The following is a 24,888-nucleotide window of genomic DNA, read 5'->3' as shown; positions in this document are numbered from 1 at the left end:
GTCTCTAGGTGCAGAGTATGTCTGAAACGAAACACGAAAAGCATTTAAATAGACCGACAGTACATGGTTCGGTACCTTTTGAAGAGAGACTAGAGGAAACAAAAAAGAAAGGTGTTACTCTGTGTATCCATTATTTAAATCAGTATCAAATTCTGTGGTGAAAATTTTTGTTTAACCAGAATGTATTTTGTATTCATCGACCCCACTAAACTTTCATCTTTGTTTCAATTTATTTCTGTTAACGATGGAAAGTTGAGCCGGGGTAAGTCTAACCAGAAAGGCTCAGCTTACAGTAGGTTGGTACTTGCCTTGCAGTGTCATTAATTAAACATGTGTATTATGCCATGTTATCTTGCTGTGGTACTTACTGTGCTTATCAAATCCACTATGTCATTTGTCAAAAGAACATTAGCTTTGTCTTCATAATGATTTTGCTCCCATAAGAACCTACTTCACACTCTACGCATTTGTAGAAACATACTACAGTTCTTATTCTCATCATTTTCTACACTTCCCTCCACACCTTCTTTGATATGCAGATGCAAGACTTATTCCACAGCCCTTATTTTTCTCACCTCCACAGTCTACTGGTTTTCTCTCTCACACATGCACACACACACAAAACCCCATTCCTATGCACCAGCACCTCAAAGTGAAATATTAGATGATTGAGATGAATTGTATAAATTGATTCACAGCTTCCCAGGTCTTTTTTTTTCAGTATGAAATACAATCCGTGATTTACAACTGTTTTGCATACATTTGGTATTATATTGATCACACTTTGCTTTGCACAGGATGTTGAGGTAAGCCCGGGGAGTGATTTTTGCATATTGCTGTAAAATTACAGAACTGTAACACAATATTACGATGTAATTCAAGCATTCATTCATTACATGTGTAAATGTGGACGTGGAAGTATAAAACGCTGTAGAAAAGAAATCTGGCCCAAAAAGATTGATTATATTTTTTACAGTTTCATCCAGGAACCTGACAATGAATGCAGGCTAAAGGCCAAAACTTATCCTAAGATTACATCCTTTCTATTTACTTAATTGTGCACTTACATGTACCATAATGACATCCTGCCACTAATTGGTACATCAGTGTCAAGCCCATGCCTGAAAAGGTGACTGTAGAGCCATGGTGAAAAGAAAGTACACTCACTTTTGATTCTAATGGCTCACATATCAGGACTTAAGTGTAATCTAGTCCTAAGCAGGTCCTAGGTAAATACAATCTCAGATGAACTACAAAGCATGGCTTATTACAGCGTATCATTATTTATTTAACAAAACCTAAAACAAAAGGCGGAAAACTGTGAAAATTTAACTCGTCTGGGAAGTCATATAAGATCATTTTCAATTTAAAAAATGTTGAAGTCCATCACGCTGTAGTGAGAGAGATTTTTCAGACCTGGAGGACACTTAAAACAGTTGCCAGTCTTCCCACAAGTTAATGTCCTGGCAAATTTACCCCAGGACATTAACTTGTTCACGTCCAAGGTCAGACCGTGTAATGCTCAGAAAAACGAATTCAAGTGCTACACCCAAACTACTCAGGCTATATGAGCCTCAGTAAACATGTTAAATGTTAAAGTTCATGACAGTACATTTACAAAAAAAGCCTGAACAAGTATGATTCTTTTAGTAGGGATGCCAGCAAAAAGCCTCTTCTCTCTAAAAAGAACATGGCAGCAAAGCTTAGGAGTGATGTCCTTTGGCTAGACAAGATCAAATCAGTGATGTTTGGCCATGATGCAGAGGACCACGTTTACTGAAAACACTCCACTCCACAAACACATGGTCCAACATTGAAAAGCCAAGACTCAGCTGACACCTCCACCAAAAGGACGAGGTTCATGCTCTTGAGGATCATGTGATGACTCACACTATCAGTAGTAGGTCAACAACACCCAGGGTCACGTCCACAGGGAACAAACCCCACTAGGGGTTAAATACCTGGGACTCTCCACCTTTCATTCACCTCCAACCTCTTGGATGAGAGGTAAACTTGAAGAAGTCCAGTTGCCTTTTTTTTAAGCACTGAAGACTAATATGACCTGGATAACTAAGAACCTACACACCTCATCCTCACTGTTAAGCATGTTGGTTGAGTGATGAGTTAGGCTTGCTTTGCAGCTTCTGGACTTGGGCACCTTAAAGTGATCAAGTCAGCAGCAAAATCCTCTGCATACCAAAGTATTCTAGGACAATGAACCCGAGGATAAAAGCAGATCTACAACAGAATGGCTGAAGAAGAAAAGAATCCAGTCTAAATCCAGACCTCAGTGAATGCCTACAAACCTCCTTTTGTAAAGACAAGAGGGGTAAATTTCCTCCTTAACAATGTGAGACACTGATAAAGAACCTTGAGATTGTTTCACTACACTTCAAGTTAGAAGCCGTTATACAAGCTATTAAAATGATGGGGTGTACTTAGTATAATATGTCATGTGTTGTTGTTCATCCAAAATTGAGTTTGCCTCGTTTTATGATACATGACTGCATGAAGGGTAAGTGCGAATGTATGAACACAAACGCACACCCTAGTCCTGTAAATTTAAAACAAGAAAGCAGCAGGCAGCATCCAAATAGGAGAGAGACAGACTCATACATATATACATTGATACACCACTGCAATCACTAAATACCAATTAACAACTCAAAGCATACATTAAAAGAGCAAATGGGATAGGGTGAGCCTCACAGGTCATGCAACTTTGAACCTCTAAAACAGACATGCTATTTTTTTTTAGAAATGATACAGAATACAAAACAGATGCAAATCTGATCCAAAGAAGAATATCCGCACTACTGTTTTCACAACACCATGTAATGAGCAGCGGCAGATATCCTCCTGACATTTCAAAGTTTACACTCCCTTTCTTGCCTCAAAAAACACCTTTTTTCATGAACTGCCACATGATCATAGGTGATTGAGAGTGCATTAACACAGGAACTTGACCCCACAGCTCTCTATAGACCTGTTAACTGACTCTAGTTAACTGATTTTAGCATTTCATTTAAGCATATCATATTGCGCGCGTGTTTGTCTTTTAATGGAGTTTTTTCCTTAATAGTTGGCAGAGGGAGAATGCCTCATGGTAAATGCAGTAAAACGTTTGGGTTGTGACAAAAGACGAGCAATGATTGAGAGAGAGAAGAAATGAGCTCCACTTGCTTTGTTAAGGTGATGCTGTCACTCTTGTCACGTTGATGCATAATGGGGTTTTTTTTGCAAAAAAGGGAAAAGAAGAAACAGACGAAACCACTTTTGATAGGTACTCTGCTAGAAGTCGTCATCACTGCTCACCTCTCAGGCGAAGACGATACCACAACATGAATAATTTGTGAATCCAGGAGCCCACAAAGCTCTCAGGCATAAACACAACTACATTTCCATGTTCCTCAGTAATTTTCAGTAATTATCTCCTTTGTGCACACAGGGTAGCGTCTACTGGGGGGTTGAGTCAACAAACATTACAAGGCAGTTTCTTCCCATATAATGAGTAGCCATGAGACACTGAGACAGACTGCTGAGGTGAAGGGTTAAGCTGCTCAAGGTTGATGGGATGCTTCCTAATTCTCTTCCAAAATATGTGCCTGCTCCTTCTTTCTTAAATTCTCAGCATAGTGTTTATCTCTTTACTATTGCCTGTGCACATGTGTGTGGGTGTGCGTGGCAGAATTGTGAACTCATACAGAGTTATGTGTGTGTGTGACATCCTGGCGTTAAAGCACTTATGTTTATTTACTTAGATATTCAGATAGTCATATATCTCCATGCATAATTATTTTTACTTACTAGATCAGTTGGCATCTTTGTTGTATTCAAACATTTGGTTGTTTCGACAGATTTCATACCAATTTAATGTGTCTGGCTCGTGAGAAAACAAATAAATGCTACCACAGCTTGCGACACTGAGATGTAGAACAGTATGGTGTATTGTATTAGTCTTTCTACTATTTTTATTTGTGAAGGTCATAGTTGTTGTGTCACTTAAAATTTCAAAAAAGCTCTATATTATTTTGTATGTATTTGTGTGGAGTTTTCTCTAGCTGAGATATCTTCTTACAACGCCATCAGTGCTATCTGTGTTATTTGCAATCACAGTCTATGCATTTATTATATAAAGCCATTACCTAATCCATTACAAACTGGTGTCATGCCATTTGAAACGTGGATGTTTGCAAGGCAAGTATAGACTTTTCCAAATATCCCATTTAGGTGCATAAATGGGAAGTGTGAGATTTAACAGTTTTGGGAGTATGAGCGATGCTAAGACTCCATTTACACCCAAATGTGTTGTGGTTGTTTGCTAATGCATTGTAAATTGCAGATAAAGTGTATGGCAATAGGAACTGAAATGTATGTGATGTCTGGATGTGGTTGGATCGTAGTCAGGTGTCAATGCAGTCAGTACAGTTTGGCAACATTCAAAGGCCTCTTCTAGGATCTCAAGCAAGCTGTGAAAAAAGCTGAAAACAGCCTTTTATTTTTACATGAAAAAAATACAACCCAACGCAATTGTACAACAGCAGCCTCACAAAATACTTGATTACATTAAAGTGTCGAGACAAAGCCCTGTGTTTATATGTCATACACTAATGCACACAGACTGCTGTTTTGATATTCAATGTGAATGGGATTTAAAAGGCTAGGTTATTTGTTGTAAATATTAGGCTCTTTCTTGTGAACTCATTTTATTAAATATTTTCATCTCCGTTAGCTTCCACAATCTGTTTGCTCAAGTCCTGCTTTTATTATTTTAATACCCGTCTGCTATAAATGTGGTTTTATCTCTACATTAAACAGCCATGTTGCTTTAGCTTGTACATAGCCATAAAGCAAATGCAATTCATTATTTCTTTTAATTCTGCAAATTGATGGGTATCATTTTTGAAAGTATACAGGATACATAAGTATTTAGTCATTCAGTTTTATTCAATAATTTGGATATTAAGCTTAAAAAATGAAAATGAAAAAGCAAGAATTTTTTCCTTACATTGCTCCAGTTGATTTCCTGGAAAGTTTGGGTCTTATTTACACCTCGGCACCTTAGCAGACCGAGTTTAGCAAAAGAGGAAGCGTAAGGGTAAGAGGAGGTTCTTAAAGCCTCAGTGATTCCTCCATCTTTATGACTGAGTGCACATAAGGTGAGCATGTCTGGGAGATTGCGAGGGCTTTGTGTGCAGTGCTCAAACATTTGTGTGGGTTTGGATTTAACTTTGTGTGGGTATGTGTTTGCTTGTGTGAGTCAGTGCGCCGGTGTTTGTGAGTGTGATTGTTCCCAAGGCACTCACTCTCTGTGCAGTAACTCACATGGCGAGGCAGGACCTAATAGACCCTAGCCTAATATCAACTAATGCCAGAGAGCCTTGTATCTGACTACCTGCTGTTTGGCTGCAGAAAGCAGGGACGGGGAGAGAGGGGTGGGGGTGGGGGGGGGGGGGGTGTTGGTAAAGGGAGCAATATGTGTTTAGAAAAAAAAAAGTTAAATCAAAACAGTAAAGCCAATCAAAACTTAGTGAAACACTAGGAAAGAGTAACTGCGAGAGAAATGCTGGGGCAGGGGGTGGGGGTAGTGCACCAAATGCTGCTTTGTGCATGATGTAATAAAGTAGTCACACATCTCATACAGATGTAGACAAATCATGTGGGAGAGTAGAAGTACATGGAGCACTCATTTTGCAAGGTGTGACTCTGATGTGCAGCAACTTATACAGAAAGGTAGACATGGCAAAAAAAGAAAAACAGATGAGATTAATTGGACCAGATTAAAGAATACCAATTATGTCATGCTTGTCTTTTGTTTTTATATATATGTTGACAGCCTTCTGCAGCTTGCTGTACTCCTCCAGGATATTTCAACTTCCCAATCCTATCCCCAGCTCAGAATTGTAAAATATTATTACTTCTATAGTTAGCATTAAAATTATTGTTTACTATTAGCTGACAATTACAACAGAGGTGGAGACATTAGAAGCATTGCTTTAGTAAAAGTAACAATAAACCACTATGGAAACACCACACTACACATAAAACTGTGTTACTGGCAAAGTGTGCATAAAGTATCAAAAGTAAAAGTAATTATTCTGCCAAAAAAATGCTCACAATCAGTATTATATGGATCAATTATACTGCTGCACTTTAAATGCTTCTTTAGATTGTTTAATTTACTGTAATGCATCATATTCTATACAACAGTATGACTGCAGTATCATCACGGGAGCTTTTGGCAATATAGTGTATGAAAAAAAAGAATCACAGTTTAATTCAAAGGCTTGAGCGCCATGTGATGTGGTTAACTGTTAATATCTACAGGAGGTTTTAAAGTGTTACATTTAGGTGGTGTATTAACAAAACAGCTGGTAAACTTTGTATAATCATTCAACCAAATAATTTCTTATTGATGCTAAACTGAGTGCTGGTGGAGCCTGCAGTTGTTCAACTTGGATGTTTATTAATTTAGACATGGTGATTTTAACCAAAAGCTCTCCTTGCTGATATGCCAAAAGACTTTTTATAAGATTCATATATCACACATGTTGGCCAAGGTAGTTAAGAAGAGGACGTGTTTGTTACAATGATAAATCAGAGTTATTTGCTAAGGTTAGCTCTGTTTCCACACAAAGTGCAGATGATAACTGATTTCAAGGCGGTTAAAGCACAGCCAGCAGCAGTTTATTTTAATAAGCTAGTCTCCCATCAGTTTCCCCCATAAAGACCGGAGGTTTATCCACAATGTACATGTACAAACAGTCTGGCCTCTTTTTCTTCTTCTTTTTTTTAATCTTTGTGAAATATCTGAAAAGTTCCAAATCACATAGTCACCACTTAAAGTTAATGTCTCACAGAGGAAGCACTACGTTTTCAACTTTTTAGATTTTCACCCCTTTTAGAAATCTACGTCACTGAGTAACACAATTTCATAACACTTTTCTAGTGGTATATAGTATAGTTTGGCACACATCTGAAGCTTCTGCCAACTTTCAGTATCTAGGCCATGAGTAAAGTACATCAAATGTTGTGACAAGAGCAGTCTTTATGTACTCCTGGCATCAGAGAAATTAAAATCCCGTTGGATTACTCTTTTATGTCTCCACAATCACTGGAATTACTTTTGTGTTAACATTTCGCACAGTTAACTAACATTCCCTTAAGCTTTGAACATCATGCCCACAGGTTTGACGTTGGGAATGATCAAAACTTTTAGAGTCTATAAGATCCTCTGAAACTGATAAGCTTCTTTGTTTGTAAAAAAGGGAAAAAAAGAAAAAAAATCTAGACTGGGACTCAGGATGACCATTTACGGTGAAAGCAAATACCCTAGAATGTTCTTACCTTGCCCATTTATTACCTCTCTGTCAAGGTTCACAAAATAAGGTAAGATGGAATTAACATAATTTAGCTGGCAGGCAGATGCCTAACACTAAAACATACACCCATCAAGGCTTTAGCCTTTACCTGGACTTTTGTTTTGGCAGATGAATAAAGACTCTCTTTGTTCTGGGTCCAATTCACATTCAAACATGTAGGGTTGACACCAGGGTTTTGTTATCTGACAGCTCATAGAAGGCTATATTCAGAATCAGACTGGACTTTTGGCAGGTGTCCCTTAAAGCCAGAGGATAAAAAGAGGTGCTGCTTTATTTTAACCTAAAGTATGTTTTTAAAAATATATATATACATATATTCTAGACCCCCTAAAACAACATATGACTTATAATCCTCTTTTCCTTCATAAGCTCATGTCATCATGTTTTTGTTAGGTCCTCTTAATAAAAGTATAATCCATAATCGCTCAAAAGCATTCAGATCCCTTTTATTGTTAGTTATTTTTTCTCTGTTCTAGTTCCTGCTTCAGGAAATTTGTGGGTTATGCCATACTGACTCCATGCTCAAAGAATAATGGCACTTGGATTGTGCACATCTGAATTACTTGTACAATAATTGAAAATGAAAAATTCAGTTAAGTATTTTCCAAGGTTCTAAAACATATTCTTTTCTATATATAAATATATGTCAATTATCATTTTTTTATAGATAAATGTAAGCAAACCACTGCTTTGTTAGTAAGTAAGTCATCAACAGCTGAAGTGTTTTTTCTCAAGAATTCTCTAATGTACAGGGTGGGCCATTTATATGGATACACCGTAATAAAATGGGAATCGTTGGTGATATTAAAGTCCTGTTTGTGGCACATTAGTATATACGAGGGGGCATGTTGTATAGAGCGCTTTGAGTACTCCGGGAAAAGCGCTATATAAGAATCAGTCCATTTACCATTTACCATGATAGCAACACCACAGGAGAAATGCCAGCACAGGCATCCAGTATCCGTAGTTTCAGGTGCTGCACATCTCGTATCTTCACACCATAGACAATTGCCTTCAGATGACCCCAAAGATAAAAGTCTAAGGGGGTCAGATCGGGAGACCTTGGGGGCCATTCAACTGGCCCACAACAACCAATCCACTTTCCAGGAAACTGTTCATCTAGGAATGCTGGGACCTGGCACCCATAATGTGGTGGTGCACCATCTTGCTGGAAAAACGTGCTAGCTTCAGTGCATAAAGAGGGAAACACATCATCATGTAGCAATTTCACATATCCAGTGGCCTTGAGGTTTCCATTGATGAAGAATGGACTCACTATCATTGTACCTCATATACCACACCAAACCATCACTTTTGTTGTTCCAACAGTCTTGGAGGGATCCATCCAATGTGGGTTAGTGTCAGACCAATAGCGGTGGTTTTGTTTGTTAACTTCACCATTCACATAAAAGTTTGCCTCATCACTGAACAAAATCTTCTGCGTGAACTGAGGGTCCTGTTCCAATTTTTGTTTTGCCCATTCTGCAAATTCTGTGCGCCGATCTGGGTCATCCTCATTGAGATGCTGCAGTAGCTGGAGTTTGTAAGGGTGCCGTTTGTGAGTAGCTAATATCTGCCGAAGGGATGTTCGACTAATGCCACTCTCCAGTGACATGCGGCGAGTGCTACGCTGTGGGCTCTTGCTGAATGAAGCTAGGACAGCCACTGATGTTTCTTCATTAGTGAGTTTTCTTGCGTCCACCCGGTTACTGTGTTCACCAGATATCAACACAATTTCAATCCGCTCCTCACGTGTTAACCTCTTCGACATGCCAATGGCTGTGAACAAAGAGAAACTTGTAAATAACTCATGAAAGAGTAAAGTTACATTGAAACCAAGCACACCATTGTTTTTCTTGTGACATTACCAATAAGTTTGATGTGTCACATGGCCCTCTTCCTATTGAAAAAACAAAAGTTGTATCCAAGATGGCTGACTTCTAAATGGCCACCATGGTCACCACCCATCTTGAGGAGTTTGCCCCCTCACATATACTAATGTGCCACAAACAGGACTTTAATATCACCAACCATTCCCATGTTATTACAGTGTATCCATATAAATGGCCCACCCTGTACATTTAAAACACATGATTTATTCATCTACGCATAGATAAAACAATAATATGTCAGTGCTGTAGATCAGGCCAAACATGGTCAGGGTTTCATCATGGCCATGCATCAAAATATGCTATGCTGGTTCTTTCTGTATACAATGTATAACTGTACACCTGCATAACATGACCGTGCATTAACTAAAGCGTGAAAATTAATCATATTTCAATGTGCATACAATAGTGCTGCATGTGCTCAATGAAGCAAAACATAACCCTTGACATTTCTCCTTCTATGGCTGTAGATGGGCTACGCAGAAATTGGTGTGGAAATGTTTTTATGATTGAATAATAAAATACTATAATAGTAGTGAACTGTGTGTAACTTAGTGCCCCCTCTACAAGGCTATCTTTTTTTTAACTCTCCTTTCTCTCCACCATTCTGACTGCAGGCTGGTGCTGTAAACATTCTAGTCATAAATTATTTATTAATATCAACTCATAAATAGATATCAGTTTCAAGCTTCTTCTTTTTTTTCAATTTTACCCATCTCACCATCCACCCATCAATCTGTCCATCCATCCGCTTATCTGTCAGGTTGTGGTGGCAGCAGACTAACCAGGGTATTCCAGGAGTTCTTCTCCCCAACTGCACTTTTCAGTTCCTCCAGGTTTTTTCAAAGCCAGATCAGATAAATAATCTCACCAACATGTTCCAGGTCTTTGCCATAGTCTTAACTCAGTTGTCCATGCCCAAATAACATCCAAGGACACCCCCTAGACATTCTAACCCAAACCACCTTAGCAGGTTCCTTTCAGCATGCAGGAGCAGCAATTCCAAAAATCCACATTACCCTATGGCCATTACCCAGATTTCATGATAAGGGTTGGGATGTAAATGGGCTGGTAACTTGAAAGCTTTGTCTTTCGACTCAACTGTCCCTTCATCATGTCAGTCAGGGAAAACGCCTGCATTTCTTCTGATGATCCACAGATGGAGTCCAACACTCACTGAAAACATGCTTGACTTTTGATTACACTGATGGCTCAGAACCCTGTACTCCCACTGCTCCAGACCTCCACTTCACAGACACTGTACCAGACCTCCATGAAACAGTTAGTAAGTGTGTTAACCAAGGCAGCCCCACAATGTCAGAGCCTATAACATCTCTGGGCCAAATCATCTATGCCTGGCGCTTTACTATGGGGTCGCTTCTCAACTACCTTAGGGACCTATGCCAGTGTAACTCGTGAGTAGGGATGGGTATCGTTTAGGTTTTGTCCGATATTGGTGCCAAACCGGTGCTTAAAGAATGGAGAACACAAAATTGGTCCAAAAACCTCTCATGTTCAGCTGTTTTTTTGTAAAAAGATAACAATGTTAGCCTTTTCTGCAGCTATAGGGGATTTATGGTATCACTCTTGGCTGGAAGCAGTGCTTAAACAATGGAAAAAACACAAACTTTGTCCAAAAACCTCTCATGTTTAACTGTTTTCCACTTTTTCTTTGGTCATTTTAGCCTTTTTGGCCAGGGTGAAGGGAGTATCTGCCATCAAACAAGAAGACAGCCTCATGTAGCTATGATGATGTTTGCTAGTTCACCTTACATGCATTAATGTAATAACGTGGTTAGCCTACTCAACGTAAATTACACACGAACAACATTAAGCTACTCACGCAGAGAAGAACAGCTGCTGCTGCCATCATCATCTGTCATCATTTCTGCTACACTGGCAGGGCTAGGGGCCAGGACTCTCCTCTTCGGGTTTTTGGGGGATGTTGCTAACTCCGGGTCCGATAACAGGCACCACACCCGCAGTAGATGTGCACGGTGTGAGGTCCTGCAGCAAGCTATCAAATACGGCGCATTTTTCGGCTTTAAAAAAAAACGCTATACGTCACCAGGTGTTTCATCGGATTTGAGGTGTTACCTCCTTTGACAGTATCACAGTATCAGCTTAAAGCACTTGTTGCAGGCTGCTGAGTTTGCATATTTTGCTGTGAAGTACAGCCAGACTTTTGACCGCTTCGCCTTGGGCATTTTTAATCTGTAGCTCTGCTCTAAAAGAACGTACGTACCTGGACCCGCCTACTATCCTTGGAAACGTAAAATGATTGGCTAGAATCTAAAGTGTATCACAGCTCAGGAACAAAAAGCACCGAAATAAAGCACCGAAATGTGCGCTGCTTTTCGGTCTGGTTACTACCGTTTATGTCAGAACCGGTGTCATCATGGCACCGGATACCGGTACCCATCCCTACTCGTAGAGTTTTCCCAGCATCTTCAGGCTCGGCCTTACTACACATAGGGATTTTTTGGCTGAGTTTAGGAGTTCCTCAAAGTGCTCTTTCCTAGGTCCCACAATATCTATGTCAGCGGTTCTGCTCCCCAACCAACACGTTGAGCCATGCCCAGCTTCCCCATGCTAAGTCACTGTACAGCTTGCCAAAATGTCTTTAAAGGCTGCCAAAAATCCTCCATGGCCCTCTCCCACTCCTGAGTTTTTCAAAACCACAACCTTTTTGGCTCTCCGATGTCCATCTGCTGCACCCCTGGGCACACCAAGCCTGGGAAGCTTCCTTCTTCAGCCTGACAGCTTACCTCACCACTGGTGTCGACCAACAGGTCCTCAGATTGGTGCTATGAAAGGCATCGATGACCTTATAATCATATTTCCTGACAGTTCTTTTGCTATTTTCAACCAAATGTTCAAGACATGGCATTAGATCATATAATACAACAACAATCACACATACCTAGCACAGAAGACCAGGAACATAACACCACAATGGTTTACATCAAGTAGGCTGTTCCTGCCAATTACCCTTCTCCAGGTGTCCTTATCCATAACTACATGAGTATGCAAGCCTCCCAAGAGAACTATGGTTCCCCAGCCAGAATTCCTTCCATGACCCCACCCAAAGACTCCCCAAAAGCTGGGTATTCTGAACTCCTATTTATCACATATTCACAGACAACAACTCGAATTTGTACAAATTGCTCTCTGGGGAAAACAGCACTCAGCAGGGAGCTTGTGAGTATCCCCATACCAGCAATTCTCCTCCTCGGCCATTACAGAAAAAGAATCTAGCCCATCTCAGTAGAGCTCCACCTCTTGCACTAGCTCAGGTTGCTTCTCTGCTAGTGAGGTGACATTTCACATCCCAAAAACCAGTCTGTGATCCTTGAGGTGACACATCCAGGTTCCCTCTTTTACCTACCCACAGGGCCACTTTTATTCATCTATATGAAATTTACTTCATTGAGTATTCACCCACACTCACCCCTGCAAGGCTGAACTATAAAGGAGTTAATTACCACTCCTGTGATGTGATTTCAAGAGCCTAGCTTTCAAGATGCGTAGTACAAAAAAAATGGTTCACTTCAGTTAGTTATATCAATCACAAACATATGAATGACAGAATAGCAGATAATATAATAGCTTTTAATCAGGTCTTGATGTCAGTCATCTTGCTTTGTAATTACACTGAAGAACAAAAGAATGCAAAAACCGCCTTGCCGTCTTGCCCCATTACTGTTAATAAAATACGAGATGATGAGATTGTGGAAAAATTGTGATGAGACTTGCCATCTGTGTATTTTTATGTGCCAGAACAGAAGAAAATGAAGCAGACGTTTATAAAAGCTGACCTTCTTTTGGTAGAAAAACATAATGTCGAGTTTAGTTTTGGTGCTTAAAGAACCTATAGAAGTGTATACGTTTGCCTCAAGGTCTTTTAAGTGAGTTTCAGAGCTTGTTTTATTGAACTAAGACTCCCTGTTTTTCAGCTTAAAGTCCCAGGGTCATGTAAAGTTTTAAGAGCTAGTCAGATTATTGCGCTGTCTTTATCAAAAGGACAGAAAATAAAGAATTTGTTGTGTCTTTTTTCTTGTTAGCGTGTCAAAAAAGAAAATAGCCAAACTGCTCTGTTGCTTGATTGCTGTGCCAAGTAAGAAAAGATAACCTCCTGTTGTAGTCTCTTGTCCTCTAATCAAATGCTCAGAAGTGTTTTTCTGCATTCAGGGTGATGACATGAAAGTCTGTCAGGAACAGAATTTTTAATTGCTGGTTTGGCTTCCTTGTAAAACTGCGGTGTCCATGTTGGATTAAAAGTGAGAAGAAAAAAAAGGAGACTGAAAGAGAAAGGGAGATAGAGAGGCAGATGTTTGCTACAATGGATAGACACAAACGGGGGAGGTTTGTAGCAAGTGAGAAAGTGCAAGTGGAATAATATAAAATTAGAAAAGCTGTGGCTCTAATCAGTTCCACACTTAACTGGCCTGTATGCCCCCCTCACTCTGCATTGCTGAGTTTCATCTCTATGGTAATGCTCCTGGCCACCAGAGTTCATTTCTACAATTTCCTAAAGCAGGCCAACAGAGATATCAAGGTACAAAAAGAAAAAAAAAATCTATGCGCACTCACATTGTATTTCAGTTGTATACACGACTCAGGGGAATGAAAGGGAGGATGAGCGGTTATGTGTCGTGCCTACATATAACTGTGCTTGCTGGTGTGTGTGAGTGTGTGTGCCTGAAGGGAAGCGAGAGTGACAAAAAACACTGACTGGTGCCATTTTGGACTCACTGGTAACACTTTTTGTTGTCACCAGCCTCAGCATGTGGCTGCATATACGTAATTACCTACACAAACAAATACATACAATCACTCACGTACACTCACACAAACTCCACTCTACTTCAAGGCTGCTTCATTCACAGCATCAACTCCCCAGCTTAATCAATATTGGCCATGACAAGTCACCACATCTCCTCCCCTCAGTGGAATCATTTATCAACTGAGCTGTGGCTGCAGATGTAATAAGAGATTGTTACACAACTCTCAAGATAAACATCTCTGATTGTTTTATTACACTACAAATTGGCCTTTTTTGATATTGCCCCTTAATAACTGTTTAATTTTTCATCCGGGGCCTGTGCCCTTAGTGACGCTGGGTGCTTTATCTTTGTTATGACTCATCTGTCTGGCCCACTCGCAGCAAGTGTTTATTCAAATAACAGATATTACAGCTGTTAAGCATATTACATGCAATTGGATCGTCTACATACCCAGCTTTCATAAATCTTTGATTGTGCATTTCAACAAATTGGCGGATATGGTTCTCAAGGGCAAATGTGACGGCGTTTCCAAAGCAGTGGTAGGGACCAGGCTGGAAAAGAGAAAGGTTGATTGATACTGTGAGAGGATACATAAAAATTTTAATTCAGAAGTTATATGATGTACTGGCATAATTCAGCTATGTTCATTTAGCAATGAATGAAACATCCTCCATCTTTTCTATATTATTAAAAGAGTGGCAAAAAACTATCTTGCAGTAAGTTACATGGATTACTGTATCCACTGTAAAGGTAGGCTATTCTATTAAATCAAATGAACAGCAGCGTGGGGTGTCTGCCCCATGCTACAAAACCTCTGCATGGTGATATATAATGACTTTGGATCGACACTGAAGAGGCTAGCTGCTGTTTTTGTACAGTTGACTTTTTTGCATATTGTCATACTAAAGTGTATTTTGTGGCAGAGACAATTGTTTCGAACAAGAGGCTTCTTCTTTTGTTTGGAATGCCATTCGTTTCACACTCCTCTTTCAGGCACGAGGTAATTATCCCATTTATGGATAAATCCAAACAGCATGGCAGCCATAGAAATTACAAGCATGCTGTGTTATGCTGGATGTCATATTTTCTGTCAGTTGTTTTCAGACTCTCTTTATTTACAACAAAAACACTGAGAATGGTGAGAGAAATGGCTAGACCATGCCACATGAGCACAACTTGTATTGTCCAGTGGCAGTTGCATGTTGTGCAATTAGGTCCATAAGTTTTTGAAAAATTACATTTTTTGGTAATTTTGCATCTTTATACCACCACAAAAACAAGATGTGAAGTTGCGTATGAAGTCCAGTCCATCCATCTATCTATGCATCCAGCCATTTTCTTCTGCTTAAACTAATTTAGGTCATCGGGGAACTAGACCCGATCCCAAACGCAGCATACAGTCACGACAGACTACCAGTCTAACACAGGGCTAACACAAATAAAGACATAACCATTCATGCTTGCATTCATTCCTACGGCCAATTTAGACTCACCAGTTAACCTAACATACTCGGAGTGAAGCCACGTAAGCACATGAAGTCCAAGACCATCTTTCTGTCAGGCCACAGTAAATTAATTTTTGATTTTTATCAAAAGCATTCACTGTTAATTGTTTTAGGGTTCAGGTGTTTTATACATTTTTAGGTGTTCAACATTAACTGAACAAACTACCATCATTTTAAACATAAAGATTGTTTTTAATACTTCATCAACTAAATGACCGCCTGAAATCTAAAACAGCTGGACATCACCAAATATTGTGCTTCCTTTTCTTCTTCTCCTAGGCCTTTACTGAATTTTATTTCTGTCTTTCTGGATTCAATTTTGTCTTCAGTAACTGAAAAGCATGCTCTAATGGTTTGGAAGGCACTTTGGGTCAACTTCTTCTTGTTTCAAAATGTGCTATATAAATAAAATTGACTTGACTTGAGAGCAGGTGACTGACTTGGCTGTTGAAGAATACCCCATTTCTTTGCTTGAGAAACTCTTGAGTTGCTTTCACAGTGTGCTTTGGGTCTTTATCCATTTACACTGTGAAGCAGTGCCCGATCAGTTTTGCATTTGGCTGAATGGGAGCAGAGTACACAGCCACGTGCACTTCCAAATTTACCCTGCAATTTCTTTGAGTAGCCACATCATTAATAAACACTAATGACCCATTCCATTGAGCAGCCATACATGCCTAAAGTTTTTTCAATCTCACTGATAGGTTTATTTGGGGTTTTCAGCCTAATGATCACTTCTTTCATTTGCCTTGACATCTCTATGGACCTTACATTGAAAGTTCCATTGAAAAGCTACATGATGCAAGTTCAACACTTAGAATTAATTCAAGATTTTATCTGCTTAATTTCCCGTGCAATAATGAATGAACAGGCTTCATCTGGCCATGAAACGTCTTATCAGTCAATTGTCCAATTACTTTTGAACTTCTGAAACTGGGAGACTGTGTATAAAAAAATCCTGAACGGTTAATATAATACTTTTGTTAAACCTCTTGAATTAAAGATGAAAGTCTGCACTTCAGTCACATCTTGATTATTTTATTTAAAATCAGCTTTGAGGGTGTAACGAGGCAAATACAGAAGCTTTGTTATTGTCCAAAAACCCTATTGACCCAACTGTGTATCTTAAACACTATCAAAACACTGGCATGGAATCAAGAGACGATGTTCATGTAGAGAGTTGTCTTAGAAAAACCAGTGCAAGTCTTTTCAGACTCAGACACAAGACCTGGTGAAGTGCATCTTGCTTCTTGTGTTAGCGTTTTGTTTTTTGTTGGATTTTTTTAATATGAAAATGAAAATGTTCCTTTTGTCAAGCAAATAAATCACTCTTTCCTGCTATATGTCAGGTAAAGGTATTTTCTTTTTTCCTTCCTGGTGTTCTTTCATCCACTTTGACACCCTTTCAGCTTACCCAGTATACTGCAGCCCTACTTGTCCCTAGCTTCCATAAATCCTCCAACACAACCCTCCCCCTATCTGAACTGTGCTGGCACCCAGTGGCTGCTTACATAGAGATCAAAAGACTGTTGTTTGCCTGCAATTCTACCAACCCCCCTGCTCTAACATCTCTTCCTTCTCTGTGGTAAATTGACCATCACTGTCCTGTCATGACTCGTCAACCCTTTCTCAGGTTGAACTCTTCTTTTCTCATTTTTTACTTTTTTTTTCTCCGATAGGTAATCTTTCCACTTCAGAAGTGTAAGTGTAATAACTGCATCCTAAAAAGGCCCCCTTTGGTTCAGGAGTTCTAAACCGCAGTCCAGAAGATCAGAACCAGCACTGTGACCCCTCATATCCTGCATTTTTGTGAATCTTACATACTTACAAATACCTGTACTTTCACATATGGCAGTGTTTTGTGTAATGTGACGACAATGCGTACAACTGGTTATTACTGTTGAAAACGACTGCTGAAGAAGCTGTTTATACTTTTTTTTTTGTTAATGTTCAGCACATTAGAATAAAGTCTCCTGCAGACTACTCAATAATGTGCAGGGACAAAAACACATAAATACTTAAACTATGTACATTGGGTCATGCCACTAGATATTGCTTTCACACAGAGACAGAGCATCCTCTAGTGGCAAAAATTATTATTGTGTTTTTTCCTCCTTTTCCTAATAGTTTTTCATCTATACAGTGTTTATTGATTATTACAGTACAGAGCTCAGACTATTTGACGTTCACAAATGCATAAACAGAGTATGTAGCACTTTTTCTACTCCAGTGTTTCTCTGTAAGTGGTCATTAAAGTGTGGCAGGATGCAGTTTAGTGCTGGATCGTTACACAGGACAGTATAAGTGGAACTTGACTATTAAATAGTAACAGACTGATATTAAACTTTGGATGGGGAAATATTTTTGCCTTTACCTCAGCAATGTATTTTTTCTAGCTATTTTTACTATTTTTTTTTTATTTTTTATAAACTATCCCTTAGTTAATAAATACCATACCAGACTCCTTTTTACATGCACAACAGTTACTCTTATCACTCTTATCGCTGCAAGTGTAACATTTTTTCATCAAATTTTCAAGCATTTTTAGTGCAGCTGGCTTTTAATATGTTTTTGTCTTTTTTATACTAAAAATCTCAAATGCTTTGATAAGTCTTTATGTGACTTCGCTTATGATGCAGTTTTACATGACTGCTAAATCAGCTTTAGTGTATTGATTTCATTTGTTTATTCGGAGTGGTGAAAGCAAGATTTGCAACATTTGAAGTGGCCATTCAGAGTGTGCCCTGTAAACGCATTTTTAAAGTGCTCTTTCAGCTTTGACCCAAAATGGTTACACATGCTCAATTAGCAGCTGAGCTAGAACAGACACTGATAATCAGGCTATAGCCTTTGTGAGCTCAGCACCAAGGATTTGTATATATATTCAATACTCATTTCCTCTGGGAATTAGGGTGTCTTTGTTAGTGCTTGCGTGAGTCCAGAAAAGCAGCTTCTAAATGAGTGGAATAGACTATCCTGCAAGGTTTACAATTTGCTGAAACAGTTAGGTCCTGTCATTGTTAGGGAAGCTGTTTCAAAGGCAGGTTGAGTCATCTTTAGAAGGACCGTATGGGAGCATATGGTGGGTTTATGACTGGCGGGCAGCCGGTTGGCTGATTATAAGAATGGAGTTCTGAGCGTCAAAGTGGGCACTTGAAATCATTGGAGTAAGCCTACAATTCAACCAAAAGCTCCCATGTACAATACTGGTGTGCTTAAACATAAAAAGCAAAAATGAACAAGAAGGGACTGATATGATTTTTCCCAATAATTGCAGCTTTAAAAAGCATTGTTAACCTAAAGTATATTCTTGTTGATACGATTCTTTAATCTGAGGTAATGAATTGTTGGCGAATCTCATTGTAGTTAAGATGAAGTGAATGCGGTTGAACTTAGCCGATTAGTGTTTAGATGTGGGAATGAGGTTTCTATTCTAAACTGCACAAGAGCCAATTATCCTGAACAATCTCTCCGTAAGTACCACTCAATATCAGTTACACAGTCACAAAGTCAAAATAAATATACCCACTCAAACATATGTGGGAAAGCACAAATAGACACAGCCATCTGAAATTAGGTGAAAGATGAACATTCAAAGACACAAAAAGAAAAACATCTATCCCTCTATTAATTAGCTGTAGCCACTTATCCTGTTGGACTATTAAATGTTGACACTGATTCTACTATTAATAAATAAATAAGGACATCTGTATGTAAACTGTCTCGTAGATAGATATATGGTCTTAAAAAGATGTTATTCGACCATATATTTTATTTATTTACTTATTTCATACGCTTGTATTTTGGAGATTCTCATTCACATGGGAAGCATTTTCCATTTGTAGACTCAAGCAGAATAGAAGGCCTGGTTGGCCAAAAGAGAGTCTAGTGTCCACTGCCCTTAATGAAGACACATGGGTATTGAATGAAACATGAGTAAATATACAACTAGCCAGCATTTCCTCAGCAAGCCCATACTCACATATGTAGTCTGGTGTGCAGTGGGTTGCTTGCAGTAGTAAAGCTGCATGTGAGTCATGTAACTTTAGTTGGCTAAAAATGAGCTGCACATAAATCCTGAACAAGCAGGCATATTTTACATATGGAGATTTTACTTGCGTGTCAGTTACGTACTTTGTAATGTTAAGTTCACTTTAGTGAGTTCTAAAGTTCCTCTACTGAAAAAACAAAAGAAATCTGAGCTCTTGTAATCAGATGGACTACATTCAGTCTAGTATTTTATTTCTGAGTAGCTGACATTTTGAATGTCAGTAATGTTATTAGAAATCTGATAAAGAAACATTTATTATTTTTATTATTTTCATTGCTTTTCTTTGCAGCAGACAGCACGTGTGTTTAAAAATAGCGTTAATGATAGCTCTGTTCTGTTCCAATTTCCCAGTTAGCCATGACAGACTGACAGAGTGGCAGGTGAGTCTGTACACACTGTAACAAGCTTCTGAACCAGAGCAGCTGAATGCAAATCAGCAGTCATTCATTTCCACCTGTGCTTTTCTAAGCGTGGCAAGTCAAAATGTCCTCAGTGAAAAAAAGTCTTATTAGTGAAACCATTGTGTTGTTTAAGGCCCGTTATAGTCGATGCTTTATTACAGTCCTCTGTAGACTTTTTCTGAAAGCGTTTTAAGTTCAGACGCAGCAACAACAAAAAGAAGCACAGGTGTAGGAAACAATTAGCGTTAATCACGACTTTATCTCATTTTAGTCTCAGGAAGCAACATCAGTGAGCTGGCGCGCACATTAGCACCCACACATTTGTCGCTAGGTCTGTTGCTCGTTGCATAAGCTGCCTGTCAGTTTATGAGATGTAATTTTTCAGTCTTAAGTGAGATAAGTTCGCCATAGCAATGGTGCCATGAGTGGAGCCATTTGTGCAAGATGAAGATGATCTTTCTAGAATGACAAGCAACTGGCTCATCTTGTTAACCACCCTGGTTTGTTTCGGTTGCAGCGTTGCAAATAAATGTCTCTTCTTGTAATGAGCTGTCAGCAGAATAAATGTTTCAAGTTTCTTTCCTGCCACGTACACACAGACACACATAAACACAGTCCGAGAAACTGCAGTCAAGCTAAAACCAGGTAAATCGAAGTCTGACATTCTGTCAGTTCTGAATTTGCTTTCTCACCTACTTACCTGTGCAGATGCCAGAATCTACCTTTGAGATTGGTATGAGTCTTGATCTTGTCTTGATCCAACCTTTTTTGGTTTGTTTGTTTTGATCATCTGTACATTGAACCATCTGAATGGATATAGTGAGCAGCGCAAATCTGGGCTTGAAAATCCAAAAAGGTATACATGATCTTGGTCCACACACCTTTACCTTAGGTCCCATGAGCCACTGGATGAAACTGACTGATATAGTTTAGCAATCGATATGTTTTCTCTGAGAATAAACTATGTTAGTCTTTATACCTCTTCTGTCTCTCTTTCTTCTCATTTTCTGCCCTTGAGCTGATCCTTCCACCCCTCCATTTTCGCAGTGATTGCGTCTAACAGGCTTTGTGATTAGACAAAGAAAGGAGTAGGACAGAAAGAGAGAAGCAAGATAAAAAATTTATATCAAGAATAGTGAAGCCAAGCCCTAGGGTTTCTATCACACAAGGTCTGAGCTCTGAGATTTGGTCCTATAAAAGTGGATTATAGGAAATAAGTTGCTGCAGCCTTCCATGCTTTCAGGATGCAGTAAGACAACCCATCTTTTTGACAGTAAATGAACCAAGGCTCCTCCAGTTCTACCACAATGGCCTAGCTACTGAAAGAAATGCATCACAGCATTTTCTGTTTTATATCTCTACATGTAGGCCTAATGATATTTTTTCCTAAGTAGTTTTTTTTCCATTGAAAAATATCATAGAGGTGCAGATCAGCAGATCAATAGAAATGGAAAAAGGTTTTTGAAAATGTGTGCATTTATGGATGTTTTTTGTTGCCTGTCCCTATAGAATAGTGTGTGGTTCTTTATCTTCTAACCTCCGACCCACAAACGTCACTGTTTAAGGTCATGATTCATCTAATTCTGTTTGCAGTTCCACATTTTATGCTCTTCAAATAATAATATTGCCAGTAGGCAGTCTTGCACTGCAAACCCCACAGAAAGCAAGAGGTTTTCTGATGGGGGTATTTGGATGTAGGATGGCTCTCTGCTTTTCTAAAGTTTAGCAACCACTATGCAGTAGTAGAAGTTAGTTAATTAAGCCAACATAAACTTGAACTGGAGCCAGAATTTTCAGTTTCAGTGCCATAAAATCAGAAATCATCTTGTCTCGTGTCTTTGGCACTTATGTCTACGTGGGTTTTTTTTTTCAACCTCAGTATTTGTGTTACACCTTAGATAGAGTTACTTTTAAGACTCTATGCAAAATTGTACCAAAAGAGACCTGCCTAGGAAACTGGCTGTACGACAATAAACCACCTTTGCCAAAACTATTTGAAACATGTCACATTTTAAAATGCCATCCAGTAAAAACCAATTCCAAACATTAATTCTGTGTCTGGGCCTTAAAATAAAGCGTGACAGACACATCTTTGGACCGTATGTTAGCTAGCCTCGAATTTCGAGCAGCTTTGGCATTATATTATTAATGTTTGCTCTCTTGGCACAGAGGATGATGGGATAACAGAGGTGTTTGTATGTCCTCCAGTGCTGTTTGCAACAGCGTTTATTAACAGCAGCCGGTAATATTAAATGGTAAGAATGGCGTTTATACATGGCAGCTGGTGATATTAAAACATCGAATGGTGTTTATAAATGCCAAATGCCATTTTAAATTGTATTTTTAAACGCCAGCTGGCGTTATTAAAGTGTCGAACAGCAGGGAGAATGAGATGATTTATGACCTCAGTGGTTTTCTGTACTATTGACAGTTGTTATTATCATTTTTTTTTCATGTACTTATCATCTTCACCAAAAATGAGAAAATGATTTCTATGGAGTCTGTTGTTACCTTCGCCTGCTACTCTTTGTTTTGCCCTCGAGGTGGTGGACACAACTGTGGCTTTTACTGCGCCTCTAAGCGTTATGCACTCACATGTTGTATTTGCACGTATATTTTGCTTTTGCACCCATTCTGTTGTTGTTTGCAGGGCCTTCTAGGAATTTCCTCTACTCACGGGTGAAAGAGATTACTGAGATTTAAAAAAAAGAAGAAGCAAAAAGATTATCTTGTTACATTTATAGTTTAAACATTTCACTATGAAGTACAGTGCACAAAAAAAGTGATGAAAAAGTCCATAAAAATTCAAAAACCTTACCTGATTTATATTTGGCCACCCTCCTGTTTAAGCTCATCGTCTTTGGACTATTTTCAGTGCAACTGGTATTTTTAAAATCTCTGTGGAACTCCCACTGTGTCCTCTGTTACTTGTGTGTCTGGAAAATGTGCTTGATGTCCTCCAATGTAGGGGCTTCCCAGGAGAGATCTAAAGATAAAAGCCGCACTGGAAACTGTCTGGACATGCAGAAAAAATATGACCTTGTACTGGAGATAAGCCAAATTTAAATCCTTTAAGGGTTTTTGATTTTTATGGCCCTATTCCCAGAACTTTTTGATCACATCTAAGATAAGGAACCGATGAGCCGAACACCTTTATTTTTACCTGCATAGAGGAGGACAAACTCCTTTTCCAAAAGCACATAAAATATTATCATGGAAGAAACTCACGAGACAGGTAAATCCCCAAATCACAATCGCTGAATGATATAGGACACTAGCAGCTGGACAAGGTACTGGAACATGCCAGGATTGCAGATGCTTTGAGCTGCAGTCAATTTTCACGAGGTTCAGCTGCTTCCTTGACTGTTAAACATAACCTTTAGATTCCTTTAGATACTTAAGGTTTCTTTCTTTCTGTCTTTCTTTTTCTTTCTCAGGGACAACAATTTTATTAAGGACTTTCCTCAGCTTGCTGATGGTCTCATGGTTATTCCTTTACCGGTAGAGGAACAGTGTCGAGGAGTCTTGTCAGAGCCCCTGCCCAACTTGCAGCTACTCACAGGTGAGAACATTTGAGGAAGTTTGGGAATATGTTTTCTTCTCATGTCTCTCTTTTCTTTTAAAGGCATTGGATTTATTGCACTTTTTGTTAGGAATAGCTTTCTGTTATCCAATTTTAGCCCGTTGCTTGAGAAAGTTAAAAAAAAAAAAAATAGCACCCACACAACAATTTCTTATTTGAAAGGTCCAGGATCAAGAAGATACAAGAGATTTATATTGAAATTCATAAATCCACAAATTTCAGTATGTAGATTATTCATTTGTATTTGCCTCTGTTTTGTGAAATCCAGGGCACAAGATCATCTAATATTATATAAGAAGGTGTGGTTTGATCACAAAATCCTCTTTTATACCCCTAGGCCAATACCCCTATATATATTAAAATGTGAGCACATGCAGGGCAAATTACACATATAGATGCCCCAAAACACACGAACTATATATAAACACTATTTAAATATATGGGTTTATAAACTATGTATATTGTTTATTTATGTATTTATTTAATTTTCAACCCTATTCTGTGGGGGACTGATTCACTTAAATGTTGGTTGAACCTGCACCTACACCTCTGCTCCCTTGTCCTTCCATTAGCTAAATTGGCACTTGGTCCAAAGTGACCCCTGAGATATTTCACTGAGGGTTCTGCTTTCACAACAATTGGACACATGCACACAAACTAAAATTACCCTTTTTCACTGTGCATGAATGTCTCAGGTGTAAAACGCCTTTCAAAGGCACAGGATCAAGGTTCCCGTAAGCAGTTTATTGTTTTCCCCCCTTGCTCTTCTCTTTTGAGGCTATTTAGTTCTAGACTGAAGTGAAAGTTTGGTAATTGAATTGCAGGGAAAGGCAAGATTGCTCCCACTTCTAATGTCAGCAATCCAATTGGAGTTCAAGCTGCTCTATATATCACCATTGATCCAGGAGCAGCTGGGATATGGGCTGGGATAATAAATGGTGTTAAGACAGTAATGGATAACAATGGTTGTGCAATAAACTGTACAAATGAAATGATAGATTTAATTTGTTCATTTGTTTTGAATTCCAGTATGTCTTCATAATTCTGAAATTTATAATTAGTTTTAAATTTGTTGTAGCTGTAAACTTTTTGATATCTTTTTGTCTTAAATTCACCGGTTTGTTCACATTTTGTTTTCCTTAGGGGATGCCCAGTTTAGCGAGGCTGTTGGGTACCCTATGGTTCAGCAGTGGAGAGTGCGCAGCAATCTGTACAAAGTCAAACTCAGCTCTATTACCCTAGCTACAGGTCAGTGTCTGAATAATAAAACTCTGATCACCTGCCATCAGA

At 38.9% G+C, this 24,888-nt stretch overlaps 1 protein-coding gene across 1 annotated transcript in view; it reads left to right on the top strand.

Annotated features, from left to right (window-relative positions):
* Positions 1–24,888, top strand: part of astn2 (astrotactin 2) — a 278,673-nt gene that overhangs the window by 174,938 nt on the left and 78,847 nt on the right. Inside the window, exons 14-15 of the mRNA XM_006788981.2 lie at positions 23,453–23,577; positions 24,742–24,846. Coding sequence (XP_006789044.1) covers positions 23,453–23,577; positions 24,742–24,846 — 230 coding nt within the window. The remainder of the gene's footprint in view (positions 1–23,452; positions 23,578–24,741; positions 24,847–24,888) is intronic.

Source organism: Neolamprologus brichardi, chromosome 7 (genome assembly GCF_056152115.1).
Source record: "Neolamprologus brichardi isolate AB-2024 chromosome 7, ASM5615211v1, whole genome shotgun sequence".
NCBI lineage: Eukaryota > Metazoa > Chordata > Actinopteri > Cichliformes > Cichlidae > Neolamprologus > Neolamprologus brichardi.
The sequence above is the reverse complement of the archived record's forward strand: the minus strand, read 5'-3'. Positions and strand labels throughout refer to the sequence as shown.